Below are 12,648 nucleotides of genomic sequence, written 5' to 3'. Positions count from 1 at the left end.
AGCTTACATGGTTACTGAGGACAACTTGGGACCAAGGGATTGAGGAAATGACCTCAAATTGTGCCTGAGGAGGTTTAGATTGGATATTAGGAAAAATTTCTTCACTGAAAGGGTTGCTGAGCATTGCAACAGACTGTCCAGGGAAGGGGTTGAGTCACCATCTCTGGAGGCATCTAAAAGACATGATTTTGTGGCAGTCAGAGACATGATTTAGTGGTGGGTTTGGCACTGTTAGGTTTACAGATGGACTTGATGATCTTAAAGGTCTTTTCCAACCATAATTATTCTATGACTCTTCATGTTCAAAGCTCAGCCTCTAATTTGTTCACAGAACGTTTTCCAAGAGAAACTGCTCAAGGAGGATAACCCCAGGGCAAAATGGTCCCTGGGGTTTCTACTGCAACCACTGCCTCCTAACAGCTTAGCTGGACTCGGTGCAGTGTTGTCTCTCACACCCAACCTTTCCACTGAGTGAAGGAGAGGGCAACAGAGTCAAGCTCAAAGACTCTGGGTCCACCTCCCTTTTCTGGCACCATCTGCTGGGGGTCCTTGGCCAAGTATCTCAGCTCCCTGTGCAGGACACTCAATGGCTGCAGGGCCGTGCTCCACTGCAGGTTTGTAGTTCAAACACCATATTCAGCCGTGCTTTACCAAGGTCTGGCAATATTCACATGGCTCACAAGGTATAATGCTTAAAATGCAAACCCTGAGATATTCCTGTAGAATTACAAATCACTATTTTCTGTTGGAGGTGGAAATGGTTTCAGCATTTGAACATCAATTCCTCATAGAAGTTTTTCTGAAAGAGGACAAAACTTGACAATTATTTGTATTGATGTTGATTTTCTGTAATACACTAACAGGACAATAAGCAATCAGAAATATCTATCCCGAAGAGCTTAAAGTTCAAACACAGGCAGTGACTGAGAGAACAAAACAAAATAATCTTCTTTTCATTTTACAAACTGAGTATAGAAGCTCTGAGTTGTTAAGCAATTCACAAAGCTCAACATAAAAATTGCTTTTGCTGCCACAAAAGAATGTGTTATCTCAAAACCCTTCCCATGCTGAAGCAAAGCAAACCCAAGATCCTTTGAGAAGGGAAAAAGACATCAGTGCTATCCCTGCCCCAAAGAGCTAAGACCTCATTCAGGTTCTACCATCGAAACAGGTTCAAATCTTTGGTCATAATCAAACAGAAGAGAATTTCACCTGGGACCTTCTCAGCAAATGCTCAATCACAGGAATTTTGTGTATAAGGTATGCGTAAGAGCACACACGCTCATTCTACCCAGAAACGGTGTTCCTGCTGGGAACAGTGTACTGTTATTCCAGTTTCAACACCTCCAGCCTTCCCAACGAAAGCACAATTAGGCCATTTTCCAACTCTCTGTTCCACTAACCTACCAAAGGTAGGGCAGAAAGCCTACCACAGCACTGGAGTCACAGCCTGGATCCTCTAAATCCAGTCCAAGGCTTTAAAAATAGACTGTGCTTCTTTATTTTCCTATTGAAGTCTCACTTTATATACAATTTGAAAGCACTTGGAAGCTTTTGAAAAGATGAGTTACCTGGACACCACTTCCTTTCCTCTACTGCTTTTTAGAACACACATAAAGGATAACTGCAGCTTTGCAAAGCCACGTATTTAAAAATGTGTCCTGGAAAATAATGATCAGATGGTGTTCTCAAAGAGTACCTTATCAATATGCACCAAACAATTGTCTTTAAACAAAATAAACCAAACCAACAACAGAGAAAGAAAAAAAATCAATGAACCTTAACGAAGAAAAGCTAATTCTTTAGAGGGAAACACTTGAGCGGGCTTTAAAACATTCTTGTGACCAACAGTTTTTCCACATGTTACCTCTTCAAAGTATGATAAGCAATTGTTATTCAACTGCTTTTTTTTCTTTTTATTTTGTAACAAGATATGAATTAGATGAGCCAGATATATTGGAAAAACTGGCAAATAAAAATATTTTGCTTTGAGCTCTGAGTATGAGTCAGGAACAGCGCATAACCAGACCTGTCTTGGGTCTGGGTACCTTCAGATCTGTAATGTTTAAATATAGCACACTGCAGATGAAAAACGAAATCTGAAATTCACATTGGGAGACAAAAATTGTTTATGAAAGCAAAGGTTTTCAAATCAGATCTCAATAGCTCCACAGAAGCAGCACACACAAGTGCTGCAGACATCAAAGTGCTCTGGAAGCTTCCACCTTTCATCTGGTTTGTGGGCTGGCAGCTGTGATGGCTGACAAGCCAGTCCAGGTGACTTGAAGAGATGTTCGGATAAAACACACAAAAATGGTGCAGGAAATGTTTACTCAGTATAGAAATCACCTTGTTGCAGTGCTGCATTCAGGAACCCGGAGAGGCGCTGTGTCATGGGGCTGTAACCAGCACTGACCCAAGGAAATGACCCCTGGCATGTCACTGCCCCTCATCCCTAAGGGAAGGGGGGATTTACCAGCGGGTGACGTAGCACATGAGTTACACCATAAAAGCAGAGTGGCAATTTATGCAAATATGAAAATACGTATTTTCTTAAACAGAAGGGTCAAGACAAGCCTGCATCTAATTGCCTGAAGTAAGAATTAGCCTCTCAAACTGGGGGTCAGCTCTGCCCCAAGGGAAACATCCCAAGGCCAATATTCACTGAGGCCAATTTTCACCCTTTTTCCTTGTTGGCCAATGCTTAATGTAAAAAGCTTCTGCTTCAATACATTTCCATTTATATAATTTAGCTATGTCACAGCCTGCCACCAGCAGTTCAGCATAAATTAATTTATGATTAAGAGCCACCCCAAGAATTAGCTCCCATTAGCAGCATGGTTAGGACCACTTTAGACCGCCATGTTATTTATCTGTCATTTGCCATAACTGCAATGTAAAGGCAAGTTTAAATTTCTTCCCCTCATTCTTGAAAGGTGAAGATGTTTCATCATGGAAAAAAAATGAGATCCAATTAAAAAAAACAGTGGAGAGGTTGTGGTGTGTGTGTGCATAGTGTTAGAAGCAGTGGCCCAATCTCCCTTTATAGCTCACTGTGAACACAAACAGAAGTGGGGCTGTGGCACAGACCTGAACCAGCTCCTTCTCCTTTTTTCCCAATGCTTTAAAACCTTCACTTTTCAAGTCATACTGACTGGCTAACAAAACTGAGCAACTTCTAATTGAAAAATAATATTGTCTCTTCACCTAAGTTAAAAAGGAATACTATATATCATTCTCTGATTATTCTACCCAATTGCTTGTCTTTTTTTTCAGGAAAACACACACTGCAGCCTCCTCTGAGTGTTGTTCTACTGAGGCCCTAAAGCCAGGTCTCTTCCACAGCATAGAAAGATTCTTCCCATAGAAGACAACTTCCCACTGATTTGGATGAATATTAGTGTGGAGGGCAACTGTTTAAATAATGAGCAGAAGAGCAAAGGTTTTCTATGGAACTATTTGGTGTAAGAATGCTTTAAAAGGCAAACACATTATGCATGTATTAATTTTTAAAAACCTCCCCCAAAACAGACTTCATAAGAAAGATTGTTCAGACACAACGTTCTCTAGGCAATGACTTTATATATGCATAGTCATTTGTATTATAATTTCAAAGATCAAAAAAAAAAATAATGTAAAGAATATTTCAATCTTGGAGGAGCAATTACTCAAGCCCTTGGAAAAACAACTTGGAAAACGCTCAAAATTATAATGAGTAGAAACAGCCTAAGCTCTAAGAAGTTTATCTCTGCCTCATCCACACGTTCCCTCTCATGCTTAAATCCCTAGAAAGGCAGACGTACAAAATGGATTGCTGAGGTTTCCATAGAGCTCACAGTTTAATTCATCTCTCTCCAGCAGGAATTTCACACCAGTGGTGTTTTGTTACTTATCCTTTGGAAACTGTAGTAGCTATTGCAGAGTGGACACAAACAAGACCTTACACCTGTGCAGTTGCACAGGAGAGCTGTGCTCTGAATAAAGGGCACTTACAAGAGCACTGCAAAGACTGCACCCTGAAGAATCACAGGGAAAACATATCTAATCCCTCTTTCAAAGCCCAAATGTTGAAAACTTGCCCTATTTAATCTTAAAAATATTCTCTATATGCAGAAATATGTAACCTGAAGCTACAGGAATTCAGGTACAGTGAAAGTGATTTCAGGTACAGCTTTCCACACCACCTTTGCAGATCAAAACTGGCACTTCCCACCAGCAGTGGTTGTGACTAATTCCCTGGAAGTCCACACTGTCCCCAGGAACAATAAGGGCTGATCTTTTCAGTCTTGCCACTGAGGTGCAAGCACAGGTCTCTGCCCAGCTATGCAGTCAAAAATGTGTGGGAACAAAGCAGCTGAAAAAATGAGCTCATCATTCTTTGCTGTCAGTCTCTTCAGTCCTCTGCTTGACCACCACAGCTGTAAAGTGAAGTTACAGTCCACTACAATCCCTGCATTCTCCCAGGTGATGGGGTACCAGTCACTCCTAAGACACAACCAACAGTGCAACTGGATACCCAAAGACTACTGCAGCAGCCATGGTACAAACAGCCACTCATTGGTCCTGTCCCCACGGCAGAGCTGTGCCAGACACTCTCATATCATGCTGGGAACACGTCCAGGCAAGCTGGGTAAAGTCACCCAACACCCTCACCTCTTCATTGACCTAGATGCCTTTGTTCAGACTGCTGGAAACATTATGCCTCAGCTACAGGGTTAAAAATAAACTTTTGCATCCTCAACTCCTAGTTCCCTTGAGAAAAACCACTCCAGAAAAGCCAGTACAGTCTCTGTGCAACTTTCCTGCCAGCCTTTCACTGCTGTTATCACCAACTAGGCTCATTGTATGGTCAGGGTTGTGCAACAATTTATATTTTCACCCAACTTTGCAAAAGAAGCCTTTATTCTATAGAAGAAGAACAAAATTTTTGGCAAGCTTGAATGAAATCTTCCTTCCAACAGGTCTAGGAGAACCACAAAAAAGTCAGCTTATATTTCCCATACATGTTAATTGCAGCTCTCTCACTGAAATAGTTTAGTGAACTGAAGCAGGTTTTGGTCCAGCTCTGATTTCTCAAGTATTACAGGATTATGTAAGCGAATTGTGATTTTGTGTAAATAATGCAACTGGTGGATCCTCTGCTAATCTCTTATTGAGTTTGGGTAGGTTGCACCAAGGCCAGGCCTCTGGAAACACAGTCCAATGAGTCCATCCTCATTAAAGCAGGAAGGCAAAGAAGGATGAATTCGCAAAATCCCTCTACCATTTGTTATTTTGGAACAAGAGATACGTCAGCCAAAACCTTTTCATCTTTTGCCTTGAAAGAACTTGGGAGTTTAAAAAGTGTTTCTCCCTGATGGATCTCAAAGCTGAAGAGAGCAGATTTCAGTACCATCTAGGCTGGTTATATCTCAAACTGGAAAATAGCTGCTGTTTTCTTTTTCAGGAATCACAAGACTGACATTTAAAAGAAGCCTCAGTGCACAATTAGCCAAGCACTCAGCTGTCAGGCTATGCCAAAACTGAGGCTTTGCACTTGCCCTCCACTCCACATTCCTCACCTCTGGGAACCAGCATTACTCTGCTATTTACATAATCACAGAATTTCCCTAATACAGCTATATATTTTCCCCCATGCACCATCAAATTGTGTCTATATTAGACAGACAAGTAAAATTCATGTCAAGGACATCCCTAGATTCACAAATAGAAGAGAAGAGAAGGAGAAGAAAAAAATTCTGAAGTTTGAAGGGTGAAAAGAATTACTTCTCACTATCGAATTTTTCTTTTAAAAAAACCCCCACACAATGAAACCAAACAAAACAAGTAAACCCTTAAATTATAACCAGTAATTGGAAGAACAACAATTATTTATCTAACTTCTGGTGGACATGAAGGCAGAGTCAAAATTATTTAGTGGATATTTTGTATCTGTCTCAAAGACTACTGCGGAAGTATGCATATACCGGCTGCTCTCCACACGCACAAAATATTGCTAAAATGTAACCTGACAAGCACATGTGGGAAAGAAAAAAGAAAAAAAATTCTCAGCTCTCAGGGAGTCCACAAGCAGGGAGCAGGGTGGGACTGATGAGCAGGGATGGGTAAGAGGCATTTCAGTGGTGCTGCGGTTTAATATCAAACTCCGGTGTAAAGTGGCAAAGGCAGCATGATTCAATCCGAGGAAGAAAGGGGTAAGTGCACACACACACACAGAGAAGCAGGAGGGAAGGGAAAAGCAGCCTAATCAAAACTAACAGCAGGATTTCTGCTCACACTTCAAACCGAGAGAAGATAAAACCTTTCATTTTCAGTTCTTGAAAGCAAACCCCTGGAGTCCATGTGGAGAAGAGCTCTGCAAAGAACTACCAATCCTTTGAATTCAGTCATTTGCAGAAGAACTACCCTCTTTCCACCTCCCTGAACATTTTTCCCCATTCTCAGTCATTTAGTTATTAGCATTACCATTACACACTTCCTGACCTTTTCTTTTATATGACAAACCCAAGCGATCCCTTCTGGAGCCTGAAGGTTCATTATCCACACTCATTTTAGACTATTTCCCATCCTCTCTCCCCGTTCCATTTCAAGCTGTTTGCTGCTTGAATCACTTCTCTTGAAAAGTCTAGGTATTCAGCATCTTTTCACTAAAAGGTATGTGTACCTCCAGGCTCCAGGTTTTTCATTCTACTCTGATGAAACCACCCCCAAAATTTTTTCCCCGATGCACATTTTCCTAATGTAGGAAATCACAGATGCCATTTGGGAACCTAAATTACATGGACAGGCTTCCAGTGAGACTTAGAGGAACACCCAGAAAGTCTGAACATCCCTTTGAAAATCAGCAGAAAAACTTGAACTTGACATGTTGGGCATCCAAATACAACCAGGGCCAGACTCAAAGGAATCAACATCATACAGGAAACAGTAACAGGGGTATAAAATCCCAGAGCATGCCCAGTGCTAAGTCAGGATTCCCCAAACCTCCAGCAGAGTATTCCACTATTACAGAAAGACACAACCATAGGACAAAAGGTAAAGACCAGATTTTCCAAAGTTTGCTGGCACACTTCAACACGGACAGGTTCTGTGCAAGCAACCTCTGCCAATGCTTGGCCAACTCCATTCTTAGGGGCTCAAAAAGAAGTACCAGCATCCTTGTCAGCAAAGTTCCCAAATATCTCAAGCAGGACTAAAAAGGAATGACCTGTAACCCCACTCAGTTTCAAGCCACCATTAAATCTTTAGCCTCCCAGTGCTAAAAGACTCTCAGTGTTCTAACAAGAACATATCCATCATATGGGAAGCACGAAATTTCACCAGACTTTGATACGCTACTGAAATTTGAAAAACAAAGTAGCAAGAGTGTCTTCTGCAAGATGTATTACTTTCTGCTGGTATTTTTGAAGAAGATAGGATTAATTTCATGCTGTCTTGCATGATCAAGGGCAGTGTGAGGATAATAATCAAATGTATTCTATTGCTAGCTGCCACAAGTGATAAGTACAATGCATAATTAAACAAGCAGCACCTAGACTGCCTGGAGGAAACAATTATTTAGTGCTTTCATTAGGACACACTCATTTCTCTTGTTTTTTTAATCCATTCTCACATTTCAAAAATCAACCTTAGCTCCATATAACATTAAATTCGAAGAGCTCCTGTGGCTGCAGCTGCCCAGGAACTGCCTGCTGGAAACAGGCATTGCTGGGTGAGTGCCCACCTTGTGAGTACAGAAGGATCTGCATCTCCAGAAGAACACAGGTGAAAACCTGGACCAGGTTCTCCAGGCCCAGCAGCTCGAAGACCTCCCTCAGAGGGTAGTCAGAGAGTGGCAGCTCGTTGGGCCCAGGTCTCTGGCAAATGATGGGCTCGTAAACCCCATAAAACTTGAGCGACCTCCCTGGGGGCGGCAGGGGCACCTCATAGAGGATGTTGTGGATGTAGCTCTCCAGGGGCAGAGGTGGTGGCTGCTGGGAGGTCACTGCTTTGTAGAGCTGGATCAGGAACTTCTTGCAGGCTTGCATGAAGGGCAGAGGGGTGATGAGGCATATGCACTTGGAGACGTAGAGCGTGTCCCTGCTGATGTCGTAGGAGTTGTAGCGCTGGAGCTTGGCGAGGGACGTGGCGTCGCCCTCGTCAATGCTGCTGGCCAGGGAGTCCATGCTGCAGGAGGAGGAGGCGCAGACGCTGCTGTACTGCTCTGCGTTGTGCATCTGGTACAGTGTCTGCATGGCTGTGCAGATCTGCTTGCTCGTGACCTCCTCGTAGAACGTGAGCACAAAGCCGTACGTGCGGGAGCCATCCTCCCTGGTGATGATGAACGAGTGCAGCTGCGGGTCCCTGTTATCCGCCTGCGTCCTGAAAGACAGCCCCTTGGGCATGCACAGCTAAGAAAGGAGAAAAGAAAAGAGAGTTACTTAAGAGACAATTTTGGTTTTTATTTTTGCTGTACAGGCACATTCTTTTTATCTGCTGCATCACAACAAGCCATTTACCTTTAAACATAAAAATGATCCAAGAACAAACAGCCTAAAACTGATGCTACTTAAGAGAGAGACATGAGTGAAGAAAGGAAAGCACCCTCCAAAATAACCCATCTATTAAGTCATTACAACTCATTTTCATTACTTGCTGAAACTGTTTTCACTGCTGAATAGCCTTTGTGTTATTTACTTAAGCATCATATAAAAACATCCATTTTTGCTCTCATTTGCATATATCATGCCTACAGTACTCTAAAATCAGAGAGCCAAGGAAGCATCTTATACCACTGAATTTAAATTACATAGACTTCTTGGAATTCTTTGATCTTCCCTAATTTTCTGGGAAAAAAACCCAACAAATAAACCAAACCCCAACTGTCTGGCAGCTATTACATTTACTTTCTTCTCTAAGTGCTACCAAATAGCTTAGATTGGAAAAAAGGCGGGGCAGGGAGGGAAACACCCAAAATCTATGAAAGCCTTGTTTTTGATTTACTACTCAGCAAAATCCCTTGCAGTGATTCTACTACACTGGGTGTTTCTCTGAAGCATGGCCCTAGTGATAAATCAAGGCATTTTTCCAGACATTCTTTGGGAATGCTATCAGCCACCTAATACAAAATAAAAACCATCCAGCAAAACTTGTTTGAATGTGCATCAGCAGGAAACACCTCATGTTCTAGCTAAATAGCTATGTTTATAAACCAAGAACTAAAGCTTTATTTGTACAATCTAAAGAAATAAAAGGAAAGAAGAGAAGGAGAACCTTCAAAGTGTTCCTTTTCAAAAAAGGCAACAGTAGAAGCCAACTTCACCACAGAATGTGAACCTACTCATAGCTGAGTGCGTCCCCTAACGTCTCACCTTGATCAGGAGTAAATTCTTCTGAGGCTGGAAGAGGTCAGGAGAAATAATTGTGTATTTTCAGGCACATCCTACCCTGAACTTCAGCAGTGCACCTTGCAGAGACCACTCAACAGCCTGACAAAGCTGGGAATTAGGCAAGTGGTCCAGACTCACCTCACAACAGGCTATCAGGCCCCTAAATTATCCAGGACAGCTCTTATGTATTGCTCAAAAAGGTAATGTGTAGGGAAATAAGTAGCCTGGAGTTGGCAGAAGAATTTAATTCAATTGATGGGCTTTGCTGACACAAACCATGAAATTGCAGCTTGAACCAGTTCTGAAGAGCAGCCACTTTTTTATTCAAAAGCTTTATAGCTTTTATTGAGACATTAACAGCAGTGCCATGGTTAAGGCTTCTCCAGTAAAGAAGTAGTAAAAAATCCTTGTTTCACACTTTATTTAAATTTATTCTGCACAATAAAGATCTCTCTTAACCTCATTTTTTGGCAGGCTAGCTTAATAAAAATTTATTTCTAGAATGTGGGCTTTCAATGGTGGCTATAAGCCTTATCAAAGCCAGCCAGGCTGAAATCATAGGCTTAAATCTCAGTGCTATCAGAGATTATATTTTCTTCACTTTACAGAAAAATACCTGGACAAGCAAATTAGATACCCTATTACAATCAGGCACAGATAGGCATTAGGGAAATTCAGATCAGCTGAGAGTTTCAGAAGGCTGTTTAAATAAATTTCCTCCAAGACTTAATTATTATTCCCTCGTCCTTTATATACAGAGTAAACATACACAAAGGGATGCCCATCTATTAAGTTTCAGCCACAACTTGACACATGCAGAATATTGACCTTTTAAGACCCTAGCTGCAAACCTTGGCCCAGAGACTCCTGCTGTTGTTAGACCTAGAAGAGGACATGGGAAAAAGCAGAGGAAAAAAAAAAAGAAGATGGGAAGAACTGAGCCAGGAGGAATGACCAGGAGTCGCTTAAGAAGCTAAGATCAAAAGGAAGAGCCTGTACTCATTTTCCAGCAGTACAGAAAGCTTTGAATTTGTGGTTAATGCATGAAAACTTTCATCTTAAGGCCTCGGACATCAATCACTTCCCATCTCATCTGTGTCACACATGCCACAGGAGAGTGTTGGAGAGTGGCTTGGGATGTGCTAAGGGGGGTGAAATCTTACCCGGCTGGTGTGAGTCTGGCTCACTATTGCTGAGAACACAGTCAGTCACTTGCATTGCATCTTTGTATAAACACTGAGAACTATCCAAGATTACTGATTTTGGTTTCCAGAGCACTTCACTATTTATATTTAAACATAACCATCAGCAGAAAACCATGGAATTACACCATATTTGCAACAAGGCTTATAACAAAGATGGTTTGTAAAAACAAAAGGAAGCTGCACCAGGATAGATAAAAAGGTATCAACTAATCCATAACCTGAGTATCCATAACATGAGTAGGAGGTACCCCTTCCCCAAGCACAGAGGCAGGACACACACACACACACCCTCACCATAATCCCTCCCTCCTTCTTCTCCTTCATCATTTGCAGATATTTCTGAACCAAAGGTCCCCCCCTGGACCACTGCCCACTAATTGGTTCACCTCTTCTCCATTAGATCCTTCTTTTCACTTTTTAAGCATCTACATATTTTTCATGTTCACAACTTGCCATGGCAGCAAGCTCCATACCCAAATTGCACTGTGGGTGAGGGGGTGGAAAGATGTTTTTGTTTGTGTTAAAGCCTGCTCCTTCCAATTCCACCAGGGAACCTTTAATTCTTTTATTTCAGTACATGAGACGTTAAACAGATAATGCTTCCTTGAGCTTCAGAAACACAGGCAAAGATATATATATACCTTGATGAATCAGAGGGCTAAAATAGGAGGCTCATTTCCTAAAAATTTCTGTTTCTCTCTACTGAGAACTTTAGTTTGGTACAACACTTACTTGCATAATGGCCACAGAAGATAGTATGTGAGTTAGGCAAGGATAATCACAAAAAGCAGTGGGGGGGAAAGACACAATTCCCTATTAAAGAGAACTCTGTACTTTGACACACACTTTGAAACAGAGAGAAAACATGACTCTTTGGCAGCTTGATTGCTTGGGACTTCAGGGGGCTATTTTTAAAGCGACAGGATGGTTCCAGAAGGCAATTGAAATTCCTTAGGCATCCAGCAAAGCCAGAGTTCTCACAAGTTAACCTTCAAGGATTTATGCATTTTCTTCTCTGAGGAAAATTGCTTCTGGAAGCTCACATAAAGCAAACACATAGGCAGAACTAATGCAGCAAGGCAAGATCAGAAAGGCCAATAATTGCCTCAAGGGATTCTGTGGAGGTGGATATTACTTTAAATTATGTTTCAGATCAAAACAATAAAGAAGTTTTCCAAAAGATAATTTAAAAGATCATTAAATACTGCTGCTGTTAGTAAACGCTTTTTTTTTCTCCAAGACACATTGCAAATGAAAAATGTGCTCTTCAGATATTTGACTTTAGTTGAATGCAGCTCAGTTCAATTATTTTAATAGGTCTCCTGCTGGTTTTAGCATTCCATTTTTGTCTGATACTATGATCACACTTCATGAATATTAGACATTCTCAACTGTAACATGAGAGACAAATAACGCAGCAATTCCAGCTGCTTTATTCCTGCTGCACGCCCCTCACCACTTCGTCCTGGAACACCCCCAGTTCAAAGGCAGAACTAAAAGGCATAAACAGCTGTGGCAGTTGAGCTATTACCATCTTAAGTGCTGAGGAAGCATGGCTTCGAGTCCCTCGTGCCTTCTGTATAAGCAAAGTGATGTGGAGACCTGCCCAAATACCACCCCAGCTCCAGCAGTGCACGTTTGGAAGCAGAAGACAGAAATCCCCAGCTGTCAGCAGGCAGAGGGCATGACCAGGCTCATCTCTGCCTTTCTATGCACGTGCAATGCCACACGATCAGCTCTCTGTGTCACTGCTACTTCCAGCTCCTGTACTTTCATGCTAAATATTTGGCAGGATGCTAAAAATGAAATTCAGTGGAAATCGAGATGAACTCCAGGTTTCTACACCTTCATGACTGCAGGAAAGTTCCAAATGCATTTTTGCATTTGCAAAAGCCAACTTAATGTGGGTTTTATGTATTCCCCACCTCTCTGTCTGCTGGGTGAGGGTCAGGAGATTCTCCTGACTTCACGCCTGCACCATACAATGAGGTCAGTTCTGTTTTGAAGCAGGTAGTGTGCTATCCTACCTTCCTCAAATGCAAAGCACACCTAAACTAGACTGGGGGAAGGGGCCC

At 41.9% G+C, this 12,648-nt stretch overlaps 1 protein-coding gene across 4 annotated transcripts in view; it reads right to left on the bottom strand.

The window, feature by feature from the left end:
* The window catches only part of DENND5B (DENN domain containing 5B), a 104,979-nt gene that overhangs the window by 43,017 nt on the left and 49,314 nt on the right, over positions 1 to 12,648 (bottom strand). For all 4 annotated transcript variants that reach the window (XM_032105910.1, XM_032105912.1, XM_032105911.1 and 1 more), the window contains one exon: positions 7,724 to 8,390. In XM_032105910.1, the coding sequence (XP_031961801.1) occupies positions 7,724 to 8,390 (667 nt within the window). The remainder of the gene's footprint in view (positions 1 to 7,723; positions 8,391 to 12,648) is intronic.

This window comes from Corvus moneduloides, chromosome 4 (assembly GCF_009650955.1).
Source record: "Corvus moneduloides isolate bCorMon1 chromosome 4, bCorMon1.pri, whole genome shotgun sequence".
NCBI lineage: Eukaryota > Metazoa > Chordata > Aves > Passeriformes > Corvidae > Corvus > Corvus moneduloides.
The sequence above is the reverse complement of the archived record's forward strand: the minus strand, read 5'-3'. Positions and strand labels throughout refer to the sequence as shown.